The 15013-nt window shown below is 42.5% G+C and overlaps 1 protein-coding gene across 11 annotated transcripts in view; it reads left to right on the top strand.

The window, feature by feature from the left end:
• Window positions 1–15013, top strand: part of HDAC9 (histone deacetylase 9) — a 534753-nt gene that overhangs the window by 501349 nt on the left and 18391 nt on the right. For all 11 annotated transcript variants that reach the window (XM_069094422.1, XM_069094416.1, XM_069094421.1 and 8 more), the window contains 3 exons: window positions 2841–2963; window positions 6224–6437; window positions 6909–7126. In XM_069094422.1, the coding sequence (XP_068950523.1) occupies window positions 2841–2963; window positions 6224–6437; window positions 6909–7126 (555 nt within the window). The remainder of the gene's footprint in view (window positions 1–2840; window positions 2964–6223; window positions 6438–6908; window positions 7127–15013) is intronic.

The following is a 15013-nucleotide window of genomic DNA, read 5'->3' as shown; positions in this document are numbered from 1 at the left end:
GGGACTTGTGGCCCAAAAAGAGGAATTTCTATTTTACCCCAGAGGCATTTGGGAGCTTCTGGAGCAGGGCAGTGATATGGTTGTAGCTGCTTTTGGGAATTTCATTTGGACAGTTGTGCTGAGGACGGACTGGAGAGGAGGATATAGGGTGGCCACGTAGGAAGTTTTTGCAATCGGCTCAATGAGAGATGAAAAGGGACTGAAAATCAGTAATACTAACTGGATCCAACACATTATTTGCCATATTACATTCACAAAATATCACGGATAACCACTCTTTATACTAGGCATGAAAAGCTGGTTCAACATTAGAAAACCTATCAACGTCATCCAACTTTTTTTTATAAAAACCTTGGATAATAATATCAATACATGCTGAAAATGCCCTTCATAACATTGAACACTGAGATATTTTACTTCATCACAATATACATACATAGTTGTAACAAAAAATTAACACTATAGGCAGTGGTGAAGAGCTAGGTTTCCCATTAAATGCAAGCACAAAACAATTATGTCCACACAAATATCTTTTATTTTATATAGATTTAGAAATACAGCAATATCAGTAAGATAGAAAAATATTAGATATAAATGTTAGATTGGTTAAGATTAGAAATGAAGAGGTTAAAATATAATTACATGATCATTTGTATATTATGAGATAGGAAGTTTCTAACAGCTTACCATTGCAAAACGTTAAGATGGAAGGCAAAAGGAAAAGTAGATAGCAGAGGATGAGATGGATAGTGTCATGGAAAGAGTAAACATGAACTTGGACATGCAGAGATAGTAGAGGATAGAAGGGCATGGCCATGGGGCCATGAAAAGTCAGACAGGACTGAATGACGGAATAACAGCAACAACAAATGAAGAGAGATGATAAAGGAATTCAACAATTTCAGAGGATATAAAATTAACCCGCATTTGATTCATACACACAAAATCCACAACTGAAATCACCTGCATTTTTATTTACTAACACCAGCAATACAGAAGACATCAGACAATCCCCCTCCTCTATGTATAACAACCACCAAAAACATAAATTTGTTGGAAATTAGACTAACTAGAAATGTCTACGAGTAGTTGAAGGTCATCATAGCCTTGGTGATTGAAATATATGTAGATCTAAATAATTATAGTTGTATTAAATGTCTGTGCACAGGTTGGATTAACAAAGTAAAAGTACTTCCATAATTAATTTATATATGTAATGCAATGAGCAGGGTTTTCTTCATTGGATTAGATAAAATTGTGTTAAGTTTTATATGGAAAAAGAAATAGGCACAAAATAGCAAGGAGAATAATAATAAAAAGTAAAGATAGCCTTGAACTCTGAACATTTTCTTTATATGGCACTGACATCATCATAATTAGTTGGTCCAAATCACAAAGAAATGGATCAATGATTAGAGATAATAGACCCCCAATCAAGTATTTTCAAAAGAATGACATTTGACAGATCTGTGGATAATAGGGAAATAATTCATTATTTTAAAAATACACTTAGAAAAAATATTTAGGAATCTGATGGAGAATGAATTTGGACCCACATGTCACACCATTTACCAATTGGTAAATTCTAACTGGATGAGAAACTTAAACCAAATGAAACTAAGCAAAAGAAGATACTGATAAGGAAGACAGAAAAATGAATAATATATCTTCCTCATTTATGGAAGGAAGAGGATTTTTTTTTCCTGCGAACTAAAATTAGGAATTATTAAGGACAAGATAAATGTATTTGATTTACAAATGTATTAATAATTTATAAGTTTTATTATAAACAAAAACAAAATAAAAAAAGCAACAGACTGGGGACATATTTATAGCAAACATGATGAATAAAACTTACTATATAAAGAAATATTAACATGTACAAAGGTAAATAGAAGCCCAAAATTGATAAATCATAAAAAAGATGGGAACAGGTCATTTTCTAATGGGAAACACACATTGTTAATAACTCCTTGAAAAATTCCTCATTAATGATCAAAGTGATATAGACGAAATAACACTGATGTTGTACCATGTGCATAAACATCAAATTGGCGAATTTAAAAGCAATGAAAAACGGTCCTTTTGGGGTTGTGAGAAATTTGATATGCTGGATATACAGAAATTCGATACACTGGTAATACATCAGAAGTAGATTACAATGTTTATACAATCTTTTTAAAGGGCTCTAGGACTGTATGCACCAAAGTTTGTTTTGTAGAAATCCTCTTATTAGACCCAATACTTGAATAGTTGGAAATATACCATGAAACGATTTTCAAAATGTTTTTTCACCACTTAGCATAGTGTTTGACTCATAGAAAGCACTTAATAAATTTTTATTGATAAGTTATTCAAAGGCTTTTTTTTTAAATCAAGAAACATTGTTTCTAATTGTAAAAAACAAACAAGCAACTTGTTAGGTAAGTATCCAGCAATGGGATTGGGGGAAGGTGATTGAAGAAATTGGGATACACTTTTGAAATGCAATGCTCCAGGGCAAATGTGAGGAATATTAGGAAGGATGGAAAGATGTTTATGAAATGATAAATGTTTTTTTAATGGAACCAAAATAGAGCATTTGCGATGACTGTAGAAGCAGGAAGAGGCATGGGAATGAACCAGAAAATCCTGCTAGAGACGTGGCGTCACTGAAAAGTAATGCCATTTTTGCATCAAAATTCTTATTTCATTGTAAATACTTCAATTTTTTTTTTTACAAATGTTCATTCTGGTTTAAATCAAGTCATTTAAAATGTCATAACTTCTCCTTGAAATCTGACACTTTATGTCTATGATTATGTTTTCATTTGAGACTTTCCTCTTCTCATTTTTTCTAGCAAATGGTCTCCCAGCAACGTCTTCTGATTCACGAAGAGTCTATGAATCTTTTAAGCCTCTATCCATCCCCGTCGTTGCCCAACATAACTCTGGGGCTCCCTGCTGTGCCACCACAGCTCAGTGTAAGTAGCCTGCCACACAGCAGGCCTCTTTTCTAGAATTATGAACTGAGTTTTCATTTTCTCCCATTAGTGTCTGTGTAATTATTGCTTGGATGTGTCCATTTAGAGACAAACATTGGAGATTGGTCATCACCTTCCTTCTTTAGCATAATCTACGAAGAGGATTAAACTGGTTCTGATTTAAAAAAACGAGGCTTTGGTAAATGGTTATGAAGTGTAATGCTCAGTTTAGTCTCAGCTGGATGTAATTTTTTTTTGTTTTAATTACCTTTTTCTTCAAAAGTCCATATTCTCTCCCTCCCTCTCCCCCAAAAAGAAAGAAAGAAAAACAAAATGCCCTGTTATGGACATGGATAGTCCAGCAAAATAAATCCCGGTGGAAGCCAGTCCAGAATCATGTCCCTGTCTATACTCTGAGTCTGTCACCGCTCCCTATCAGGAGCTGCAGTCTGCTTAATCATAAATCTTTTGTAATTCTAGTGTGTTCTAAGGTGTTCAAAGTTGACTGTCTTTACGAAATTATATTATTATATAAATTATCCCCCTGATTCTGTTCATTTCCTTCTGTATCAGTTCATGCAAGTCTTTTTAGATTTCTCTGAAACCGCCCCCTATATCATGGGCACAATAGAATTCGATCACCCCCTTTCACCGTAGCTTGTTCAGCCATTCTTTGTCCATTCTTCATTTCAGTCCTCCTCAGTTTCCCATTCTTTGCCATTGCAAACAGGGAATTTTAAAATGAGCTGAATATTGTACTTAAAGAACAAGCTCTCAGCTGATTTCATGTATTAAAATAAGTGACTTATGATATCAAAGAAGACATGTCTTTGGGAATATTTCAAAGGGCAGCTAGATGATGCAGTCGATAGAGCACCAGTCCTGGAATCAGGAAGACTCATCTTCCTAAGTTCAGATCTGGCTTCAAACACACTAGCTGTGTGACCCTGGGTAAGCCACCTAATCCTGTTTACCTCAGTTTCCTCATCTGTAAAATGCACTTGATAAGGAAATGGCAAAATCATTCTGGTGTCTTCCAGGAAAGTCCCAAATGGAGTCACAAAAAGTTGGACACAACCAAAATGACTCCTCAACAATAGCCGAAATAGACTCAAAAACTCCTCCAATAGTATTCATAGGAGTCTTCCTGAAGCCTGGCAGTTGGCTGACTGTCAGAGTCCTGAGGTGTAATCGCCATGTGTGCCATATTTGATAGTGATCCCATATGTGTGTTGGGCCATAGTCTCCATTTCTTTGATAATGCATTGACATATGGGAATGACTCCTGGCCTTGATGGATACCCCAACTGCAACCAAGGTCTCACAGGTCGTACACTGCTGGGAACTCTTCAGGTATTTACTCCATGAGAGTCTCCTCGTGGAGAACCTGGACAGAGGCCACTTTGGCCATAACAATCCTAAGTGATAGATGGAAGGGTTGTAATCTGTGTCCATGGAGAAAGACCCAAACCAGTGAAATCACTCATGTTTGGAAAATGGAAGGTGTGTCTATTGGGAGCTTGATGAGTTAGGGAGAAGAGAAGGGAGGCATTCTTGTTCTCTTTGGTTATGGGTTCTCTTTGTGAGGCTTTCCTGGATAGATGAAACGAGAATAATAAATTAAGCTATCCTTAGTTTGGACAACCTGGCCTGTTGGAAGAAAACGTGCTCTTAGAATCAGTAAGACAGAGATTCCAAACTCACCTCTGACACGTCCCAACTCTGTGACTCATGACAAGTCACTAAGGTCTGAATGCCCCAGGCAAGTGTCTATGCTAAAGGAGAGCTGTCGATTTGTTTCAGGGGATGGAGATTCCACTGCAGCTATCATGTACACTGATAAAATACCAACCGTCCAAACACATAGAATGTTTGATCAAATACTACATTCATGTGTTTTACACCAGGTTCTTACTGGTCACAGATATAACATGGTGAGCCTGTCAATCCTGAGTTATCTTCTCCTTTAATTAGAACTAATTTATATGTTCTTAAAAAAATTAGTCAATAAACATTTCTTGACTACCTGTTCTGTGTCAGGTACTGTGCTAAGGGCTAGGGAAACATATTTTTTTTAAAGGTAGCTCTCAAGTACCTTATTATTTGATTTGGGAAGATTAAACACCAAAGAAAATCTAAAAGTCGGAGAGGTGGAGAGGGGCACCCTCCCAGGCTAGGTACTCAGCATGGGGACATGGAGGAAAAGTCAGAAGTTCCAGACTAGTGCAGCCATTTAATAAATGGAAGGAGGTCTGAGCCAAGCTCCCTCCTTCACTGGAGCATTCGAACCTCATGCCCTTCCTTCCTCCCACCAGAAGGGCAAGGGTGGGGATGAGGTAGAGTCCCAGGACTGATAGGATCTTAAAGGATGATGAGGTTTTCCCCAGAATGAGCTTCCTGGGGCATTCAGTTAGCGAGGTGCCAAAGTAATGCATCCAGATGAGAAATTAGATGTTGTTCTAGACAATGGAGAACGTTAGAAAATGAAAAAAAAATATTTATTTAGGAAGGTCTTCAAGTCACAAAAAGTAGGAAATAAATTGGATTTCGTTTTGTCGCATGGAGAATTTTTAAGGAAAACAAATTTTGGCAAGTTTTCAGGCAGACTGAGTGAGCATTAACCAGTTATGTTGCTGAAGGGTCTCTTGGTCATAGGTTACCCAGGATGGATTTTGAGGTCCCTTTCAACTCAGGGCCTCTGTGATTCTGTGAAGATGTAAAATGCTGGCAGTTTTTGGAATTACTCAGTTTGGAGGGAAATATTTGGAGAGGATGAATGGGAAATTTTTTTCTTTTCTGCTCTGAAATCATGGATACTTATCTCTCTGGACATTTGATCTATATAGAATTTTTCTTGGATTTAGTCATTAGAATAAATTTTATGTTTCCAGCAAACCTTCTACCTTCTGAGTATAAATGTTTCAAAATCTCTTCAGAAATGAACTCACTCTTTGAACCAGATGTTAAAATGCTCTTGGTGGGAAGAAAAAATAATAAAAAACTAAGCCTTCCTTCACATTTAGTGCCCTCACACCTAATCCAGAGTTCCCTCCAGTGACTTCGATCCTGTGTTTTATTTCTCTTTCCTTAATTTGGTTAGTTTAACAGGCTTGTGCCCTCAGCTTTCCTTACTCGTTCATTGGGTGAGAGGGGGCTATTGTTTGGGAAATGATGACATAATAAACAGATCTAATTATGTGCAGCCCAAATGGCCTGTGTGGATGAAAGGGGATTATTCTCTTTGTTATTTCTTGACACAGGCTTCATCTTCCATCAAAGACAAACAGAAGTGCGAGGCCCCAGCACTGAGGCCGCCAGGAGTTACGCTGCAGGGGCAGTACGCGGGAAGCATCTCGGCATCTTCCAGCCATCCCCACGCTGCCCTAGAAGGAAAGCCCAACAGCAGCCACCAGGCGCTCCTGCAGCACTTGTTACTGAAGGAGCAGATGAGACAACAGAAGCTGCTTGTGGCTGGTAATTAGTGGGGGCCCCACTGGCCAGTCCATCTCAGGGCTGGGCTTCACTCTGGAGCCAACTAGCCATCCCCCTTCATTCTCTATCACACCACAGGAGAAGGTTCTCCTTCTGACAGTAGGAATGCCTCTTAGTCTTCCCCCAGGTTGCTGGATAAAAAGTTCAGTTCATCCCACCCATTAATGACCAGCATGTGGTCTGAGGCACATGGAGTGAATGGTCTTGCATCCTTATTTCCTTATGGGCATACTTGTTCTCTCTCAGATAGAATGTAAACTTCTTTGAGGTCAGGGCCTTTTTGTCATTTTTGTCTTTGCCCCCGCTCCTGCCAAGCAGATGTAGGTCCTTCCTTCCTGCTGCCTGGATTGGATCTAGACCCACCCCTACCCACCTCTTCCCAACACCACTATTTCTGCTCTTGGCGACATGTTTCCAATGATCTGAGCAAGATGTCCTTTCTTCGCTTTGCAGGTGGGGTTCCCCTCCATCCTCAGTCCCCCCTGGCAACGAAGGAGCGAGTATCGCCTGGCCTTCGCGGTGCCCACAAATTGCCTCGCCATAGGCCCCTGAACCGTACCCAGTCTGCCCCTTTGCCTCAGAGCACACTGGCCCAGCTGGTCATTCAGCAGCAGCACCAGCAGTTCCTGGAGAAGCAGAAACAGTACCAGCAGCAGGTCCACATGAACAAAGTGAGTTTACCATCTGCCTCAGTGCCTTGCTCATTGTGGGCATTTCGTGTTAAAAACTCTGCTCATGTGCGCACTCACACCAACATACGCAGGACCAAAATTGGAGGTCATTATTCAGGCACCTTAATCAAAACAAAAGCTCGGGTGGGGCCGTGTTATGGGGAAGGGGATCAGTAAGTTCCATCAAAGACGTTTTCAATGTAGAAGACATTACAAAAAATCTGAATCAGTCCTGAAAGTTTCCTGAGACTCTGGTTGGGTTGGGAAAGGCAAGTCTGCTAAGATCCTGGCAGGCCTGAGGACAGTTGGCTGAATCCCCCCAAAACCTTGAAACCCAGAGCCCTGTCACCTCCAGACAATTAGCAGGATCCTTGAATTAAATACAGAGCGGGCATGCAGAAAGCTCAAGCATAAGAAAACTGAAGACGGCAGGGCTCTGGTGGGGAAGGGTAAGAAGCGGAAGCTCTCCTAAGAGTCTCCCACCTCCAGCTTCTACTGTAAGATCTATGCAGAGATGGTAATTTTCAGATGAGTTTGGACATCCTGTCAAACTATTGTTCAAGTCTGGGAATGAAAAGATCCACCCACGTTTCCCCAGCAATAGAAGGTACTGGGCCTTTATGCAGTGTGTGTAGAAAGGAGGGAGTAATTCCTGAGAGTTGGGGACTGCACATTCAGGAGCTCAGAAGCTTCATCACATGCCTCCCTCTTCCTCCCAAACTCCTTTCAGGCGCTAGAAGACCAGGGTGTCCAGTAGTTCTTGACTCCAGACTTGTAGAAGAAAAGGAAAAACAAAAAGCAGAAAGTCTTCAGAAGTTGTTTTGTGTATTTTCTTCGCCTTCGAGTTCCAGAGGTAGCTAGGTGACGCAATCAGCCTGATGCCTTTTTGTTGTGAATAGGGCTGCTGCGGGTGAGGTCTGCGGCCCTTCCAAGCAAGCTCTTTGTGCAAAGTGCTGGGTTCTATTTAGCAGCTTCTTAAGAGCAAGCATTCCAGATGGTGGGAGGAGGTTCAGCCTGGTTTCATGGGGTTTGTTGGAGAATTCTCCTGAAGGTGAGGATGGCCTGGGTTCTAGTGACTTAACCATGCTAGCATGAAATGATGTTCTCTGTATGTGAGTAAATCTGTTTATAAAATAGGATACTGTTACAACTGATGTCACAGTAAGGATGAATATACTGTACCCTATTATAGAAAGAGGGTCCATCTTTCTTTGAGATAATTAGTTCATAGAAAATTGCCTTACCTGACATGATGGAATGCGCTCTGTCTCTTTCTCCCCCCCCTCTTTCTCTCTCTCTCTGTCTCTGTTTCTGTCTCTCTGTCTCTCTCCCCCTCTCTCCTCTGTCTCTGTCTCTGTCTCTCTCTGTCTCTGTCTCTCTGTCTCTGTCTCTCTCTGTCTCTCTCTGTCTCTCTCTCTGTCTCTCTCTCTCTGTCTCTCTCTGTCTCTCTCTCTCTCTCTCTCTCTCTCTCTCTCTCTCTCTCTCTCTCTCTCTCTCTCTCTCTCTCTCTCTCTGTCTCTCTCTCTCTCTCTCTCTCTCTCTCTCTCTCTCTCTCTCTCTCTCTCTCTCTCTCTCTCTCTCTCTCTCTCTCTCTCTCTCTCTCTCTCCCTCACACACACACACACACACACACACACACAATTTTCTTAGTAGTCCTTAACTTTCTTAGACGAAATCAGGTCATGGTGTCCCAGTTGCCATTGTAACCTTTGAAATTGCTTGGTTTGGTATCTGCTTTGCGTCTGTTTTTCATGTTCTTCTTGGAGGCCGTGCTGTTACTTCCCACGCCCTCCATGTAGAATGTAAGCTCCATGAGGACAGGTACTGCTTGGTTTGTTTTTTACCGGACACTTAATGCATGCATGCTGAGTTGAATCCAGTGAGAGGCAGTGTGGCCCAGTGTAAGGCACACTGGTGTGAGAAGCAGAGGGCCAGGGTTTAAAGCCCATATCTGTCACTGACACCTGCATGGTTTGAGGTCATTGTTCCCTGGGTCTCAGCTTCTTCATCTGAAGAATGAAAAGTTCGGTCTCTAGATCTCTGAACCTGCCAATGGTAGCTGACGGCGAGTTTCTCCCTGACTTGGCTCCGATGTTGCTTGGCTTCTAAAAGTGACCCATCAAGGGGCTTCTTGGCATGGTCTAAGTTTTCTTGTTGGAAGCCTGGTTTTCAGTTAGAATGGAAATCCACGATCTCTGCCTTCTGCGTTCCCAGGGGGGTTTTCTACAGAGACAGCCGTGTGGAACCAAACTGACCACAGCTGCATTTTTCAAGAATACCTAGCACATCGATACAAACACATTTATACTTCACCTCTGTTCCTGGCACAATGGCTAAGGGTGTTAGATCCAAGCAGGAGGCACAATTCGTGGCCCATGGTAGCTCCTACAGATCTAAGGTTCTATATCTCATTGGCCTGGGTTGCCCACAGACATCTCAGCTGGGTACAGGCCACCTTAAATGTCTTGTTTCTGACGGACCATTCAACGATGCCAAGGATCATAACTGATTTAACTAGGGCCTGGCTTCTGCCCTGGGGTCAGCTACCTGTATAAAACAGAAAGTGCAGGTTCAAACCCTTTCCTTCCTGTGTGGGCTAAGGCCCTGACATCATGGGACTCCAGCTCACAGGGGTGAGCCCAAAGTGCAAAACGACTGCTTTTTCAAAATGTTGCTTGGATATGTTTAAGTATTTACCAGAGCAGGAAACTGTCAAACTTCTGGAGATTTGGGCTTATTCTGGGGCTGGATTTCTTTATCCCCAGCATCTCATGCACTGCCCGGAACATGGTAGAGGCTTAAGAATTACTCAAGGGTCTTGGGAAATACTTTACACAGAATAAAACCATTTGATTTGTGTTAGAAGACCTGGGTTTTATCCTGTCCCTTGGACATAATGATAATAGTGGACATTTATAGAGCCCTTTAAGGTTGTGAAGCCCTTGTTATTTCATTTAAATTTCATAACACCCCTGGGGAGGAGGGCTATTCTGCCCATTTTATGGATGAAGAGACTGAGTCTGAGTTGATTGCTTTGCCCAGGTTCATATAGACGGCTTGTAAATAGTTGAAAAGCAGAGATCTTGCTGACTCCAACGCTGGTACTCTGTCCCCTGCTGCCTAGCTGGATGTGACTTCTGAGCCTTGCTTACTTCACCTCTACAAAGGGGTAACTGAACTGACATTCAGGTTGGAGGGTGAGCCCAGAGGCCTTCACACTTCCCAGTAATTGTTTAGCTCAGAAATCAGAGGTTTAAAACTAACGAATATGGAGGAGAATGGAGCTTCCTTTCTTTCATTTCTGTTTTCTGAAAACAGGCGTACACTCCTGAATTTCTGAAGAAAAAGGCAATGAGAATTAGGATTGTCAATGTGTCAATAAATTCTAATCTTCCCTTGAAAGTCCCGCATAGCCTCTGGATGATACAAATCTTCCTCCCACAATTTTTAAAAATCCTCTTTTGGACTGAATCATGCCCCCTAACCTCCAGATGTCACTGTTCTGTGTTCAGTCACATTAGTAATATCAAAACTGCTCAATGCATTTCCCCTTCTGTGTCTGCCTTGAGTCTCTGACAGGCAGATACTCACCCTAGCCCTGTGGAAGGAGGCAAGATGAAAGGCAGTCTCCTTCTAGCACACGGTGGGAGAAAGCAAATCTTATCGGGGAGCTTGCCCATGTGGTGCTGATTCCTTGGAATCTGCAGAGAATTCACACAAAATTGGAAACAAGCCTAGGCTCTTGGTTCATCGTTTGTACAGTGGTTGGGTTATTAAATCTTGTATTAATTAGACAAAACGAAGACCAGGGAACTTCAAAGTTCCAAGCAGAGAATTGTATGTTAACCTCTCTCAGCTTGGGTGTTTAGAGGACACTGTCTGGACTCTGCTGGCTTTTCTCTAAGGATGGATTCCAGATGTGTAGTCATGATGGTGCTTGCAACCCTGGGGGACCTCCATATTGGGAAAGATTTCACCTGCCATTAGAAGGACAAAAGACCAGAGACTTTTTATTGTGGAAAACATTTTTGCCTCTGTTTTGTGCCATCGAAGAAGCAAGTGACTTCTTTCCTTCTTCCTTGGGTTTTTGGCAAATGAGCACCATGACATAGCAACATGGGAATAACAGTAGGTTCCAGGCGACTTTTATGTATGCTTTCTTTGTCCTGAATAATCTTGGGAAGTAGTCACTCTTCTTATTCCCATTTGCCCGATGAGCCTGGATTTCTGAGAAGCTCTTTCGACGTGCTCAGAATCATCCAACCAGCCACTGAGTGTCCCACCGAATTCTCACTCAGATCTTTCCTTCCTCTGACACCAGATTTTGCTTCACCAAATCGCAAGTTTTAACCTCAGATTTGTTGACATATTACCGCCTTATGGCCCACCCTACTGGGTATGGCTGCCTTCTGTGACTGGGAGGGTTTTTCAAATGCACTTTGGCCATTTTTTAAATGCGTATGAAGCTGGGTACAGCAGCAGGGGCGTATAAGAAGGGATACACACAGCGGCTGAAGGTCCCTCAAACCCTTTCTGGCCATTATTTCATTGGCTTCTCCAATTATCCTGTGAGGTTGGTGTTACAGGAGTGGATGTCCTCAGCTGGGCATTGAGGAACTTAAAACTTTAGGGAGGGTAAGTGGTCACACTTCCAGCAGCTCCCAAACTCAGGCTGTCCTAACATCAAAGTGCACCATCTTTCTACCAGCCTAGGTCAAAGGGAGGCCACATCCTTGAGGAAACTTAGGACAGACTGGGGGCCCAGGCATATGAGAAAGCATGCATCAGATGTGTGCCTTCCCTGCTTCTGGCTTCTTGTGGACATTTCATAGGGACTTTTGAAGGAAGAATGCGAAAGGAAAAAAAAAGCTTCTTAAGAATGAAGGTGAAGGCAGGAAGCAATTTAGCAGATTCAATCAGAGGAGGGCTGAAGGTGTCTTGGATGGGAAATTCACAAAGTTCAAAATGCTTTGAAAAAGGATTCTGAACCACATTTGAAAAATCACCCGGGTTTGTGTGTATATAGATATATGTATAGATAGTGTGTGCATATACACCTATCAATCTGCACATAAGTAAACATACATTAAGTAGGCAAAGACTAGATACATACAAATGCAGGTGTATGCACATGTATGCATATGACACACACATGTGCCTGTACACGGGGCCACTATACTTGTACACAATGATTTTGACATGGATGTACATGTATGTGTCTGTATATATGTTACTGTATGCACACACATGCACTGACACACATACGTGTACATGAGTATAAAGCATGTTCTATTCCAAGGTAAAGGGTTGAGTGATGTCTCTCTGTGCCTCTTTCCTTAGTGTTTGGCAAACCCACACATGGTAGAGCAACAAACAGTAACAGCATTGACAGATCACTGAGTTTTCAGAGGACTTGGCAGATTTGTCTCATCTGAACCTTTCTATTTGTCTGCATATATTTATATAGGTCTGTCTCTCTCTGTATGCACATGTATACAACAATATACAAGTGTATTTGTAACGGTTTGAGTCACTATCGTTAGTCCCTTCCTTAGGTCCTTGTATGTGACCTGGGTCAGACACCTGTGTCCATGCATCCCCTGGTGGCCATTCCAAAGCAGACACTGACTTTGGATGGAGAAGGGGCCGTGGAGGCAGCATGGCCTAGCAAAAGAGGCACCATTGCCCCAGGCTCTGAGGTGAAGGGCAGCTCCGTTAGCACCATGAGATACTTGCCCTCTCTGGGCCTCGGTTTCTTTCTGTGAAGAGTTATGGGTTTGACTCCATGAACTCTAAGGATTCTTCCATCTCTGGACCTAGGATCCTATAATATCTCAGCCTCTCAATTCAACCCTCTCATTATCCAGAGAAGGAAACATGAAGCCTGGGCCACTGAGGAGCCTTGCCTCACATCCCCAAGCTAGCATTCAAACTCATGCTCTTGGGCACCAAAATGGAGTCTTACCCCACAATATTACATTGCCCATTGCTCCCCCTGGCAAACAATACCTTCATGTCGTCATTCAGGCAAGTTCATGGAGTCTGTCTTTTGACCTCTAGAAATCCCAGCCCTAGGGTTAGGTTGTTAAAACCTAGATGGTTAGTGTAGACTGCTTCCTTTGCTTATCTCATTGGGTCCCCATGCCCTGGGGCTCAGGACAGGGCATCAGTGTTCATTCATCCATCTCCATCTCCACTCCTCCCCTCTCCCCCAGGTCAGTGCCTAATTCATCAGCTTGTTGAATCCCCCTCCCCTTTTTTAAGTTCTGTGTTGAATGCATTGCTTGATGATAGATCAGTGAAGGTCAAGGAAAATCATGAAAAAACATTTTTTGTTTTCAATTCTTTTGAGTTGAGACAGTAAAGACAGCTTGTCCCTTCTCTGCCCCAAGTACCCACGTTCTCCTGTATGTATAATACCAGTATTGTCCTCCAAAAGTGTTTGCTTTAAATTATGTTGATTGAGAAAATTTCTGGATCACAGGGTTCTATATACATCTGACTTTAGAAGGACCTCTCCGAGGCCATCTGGCCAAATCTCCTCCATTTTACACCAGAGGAAACTGAGGCTCAAGGAAATTAAGTGACTTGCCTAAGGTCACTTGGGCAGTAACCATCAGAGGCAGGATTTGAACCTACCTCCCCTGCCTCCAGAACCATGGCTCTTTCCCCTGATGTGCTGACTCCTTTCCTGGAGGATAGTGTGGTGTCAGACTGGCAAGGGAGCTGGCCTTGCAGTCAGAAACTTGAGTCCTGCTTCAGACACATGATGGTGTTGTGACTGTGGGTAAGTCACCCTCAGTGCTCCCAGGCAGCTCTCTGGGACTAGCAGCCACAGGGGCATTACAGGTTTGCTTCCATGCTGGTTATGGTGATGAATACACCAGAAAACAGAAGGGAAGGAGAGGAACTGAGGGGAGTCCAGATCTCTGTGAGACAAGAGAGGAGAGCCTGGGTCCCTAGGGTGGAGAAGGGGCACGCTGCCTTTATTGTTTCAACTCAGTAGAATTGAAAATGAAAATATTGCTGAGTCTATTTAATGAAAATATTCTGAGTAGTAATGATTAGTGAGGGGGCTAGGGAGGGAGGGCGACAATTCTACACAAACACACACACACCACACACATACACACACACACAAGAAGCATTTTGATGTACTCATGTGTATCTCACTCTAATCTGCATCTGCTTCTCTGACTGATTTCACCTCCTAGAAGACTATGCCCTTCCCAGGTTAAGCTCATCACCTCTAAGAGTTTACAGCATAAGCCTTGATTGACATACCTCCCACAGCCTCTTCTTACTTCTGAGTGGAGGGCTGCAGAGGGAGGGAGGGCCAAACTCCTGCCAATGCCTTCCTTTATAGGGGGCAGAGCCTGGACTTTGGGGCTCATTTCACTCTGCACTTCCTTGTTTCAAATCCAAGGAAAAGGATGCCCTCTGGGAACTCTCCTCCCCCGTGGTTTCCTGTCATCTTTTGTGGCTTGTGTCCTTCCATTAGATTGTTGGCTCTTGGAGAGCAGAGACCGTCTTTTTATTAATAATTGTGTGCCAGTGCCTGGCACATAGTAGGTACTTATTGAATGTTTATTAGATTGGTTAGCCAAGGTCTAAAGTTCTGTGATGCTGGAAAGTGCTTCTCTCACAGATGGTGAAATTCTTTGATTCTAGTTAATTATGTCAAGAAAGGGATTCTTTCCATTTACCTCTTGATGACTCTTGAAAACTTTTCCTGGTATATTTTGCTCCTATGTAGCATCAGAAAGAATGCAGAACTTGAAGCCATGGCACCTGAACTGATATCCCAGCTAAGACCTTGGGCACATCACCTAACTTTCTTTCATCTATTGAGAGAGTTGAATCAGATGGCTTCTGAGGTCCCCTACT

Source organism: Petaurus breviceps, unplaced genomic scaffold (assembly GCF_028583685.1).
Source record: "Petaurus breviceps papuanus isolate PSGF00001 unplaced genomic scaffold, PetGlider_PUasm1.0 218, whole genome shotgun sequence".
NCBI classification, from domain to species: domain Eukaryota; kingdom Metazoa; phylum Chordata; class Mammalia; order Diprotodontia; family Petauridae; genus Petaurus; species Petaurus breviceps.
This window is presented reverse-complemented; position numbering and strand designations above follow the sequence as displayed.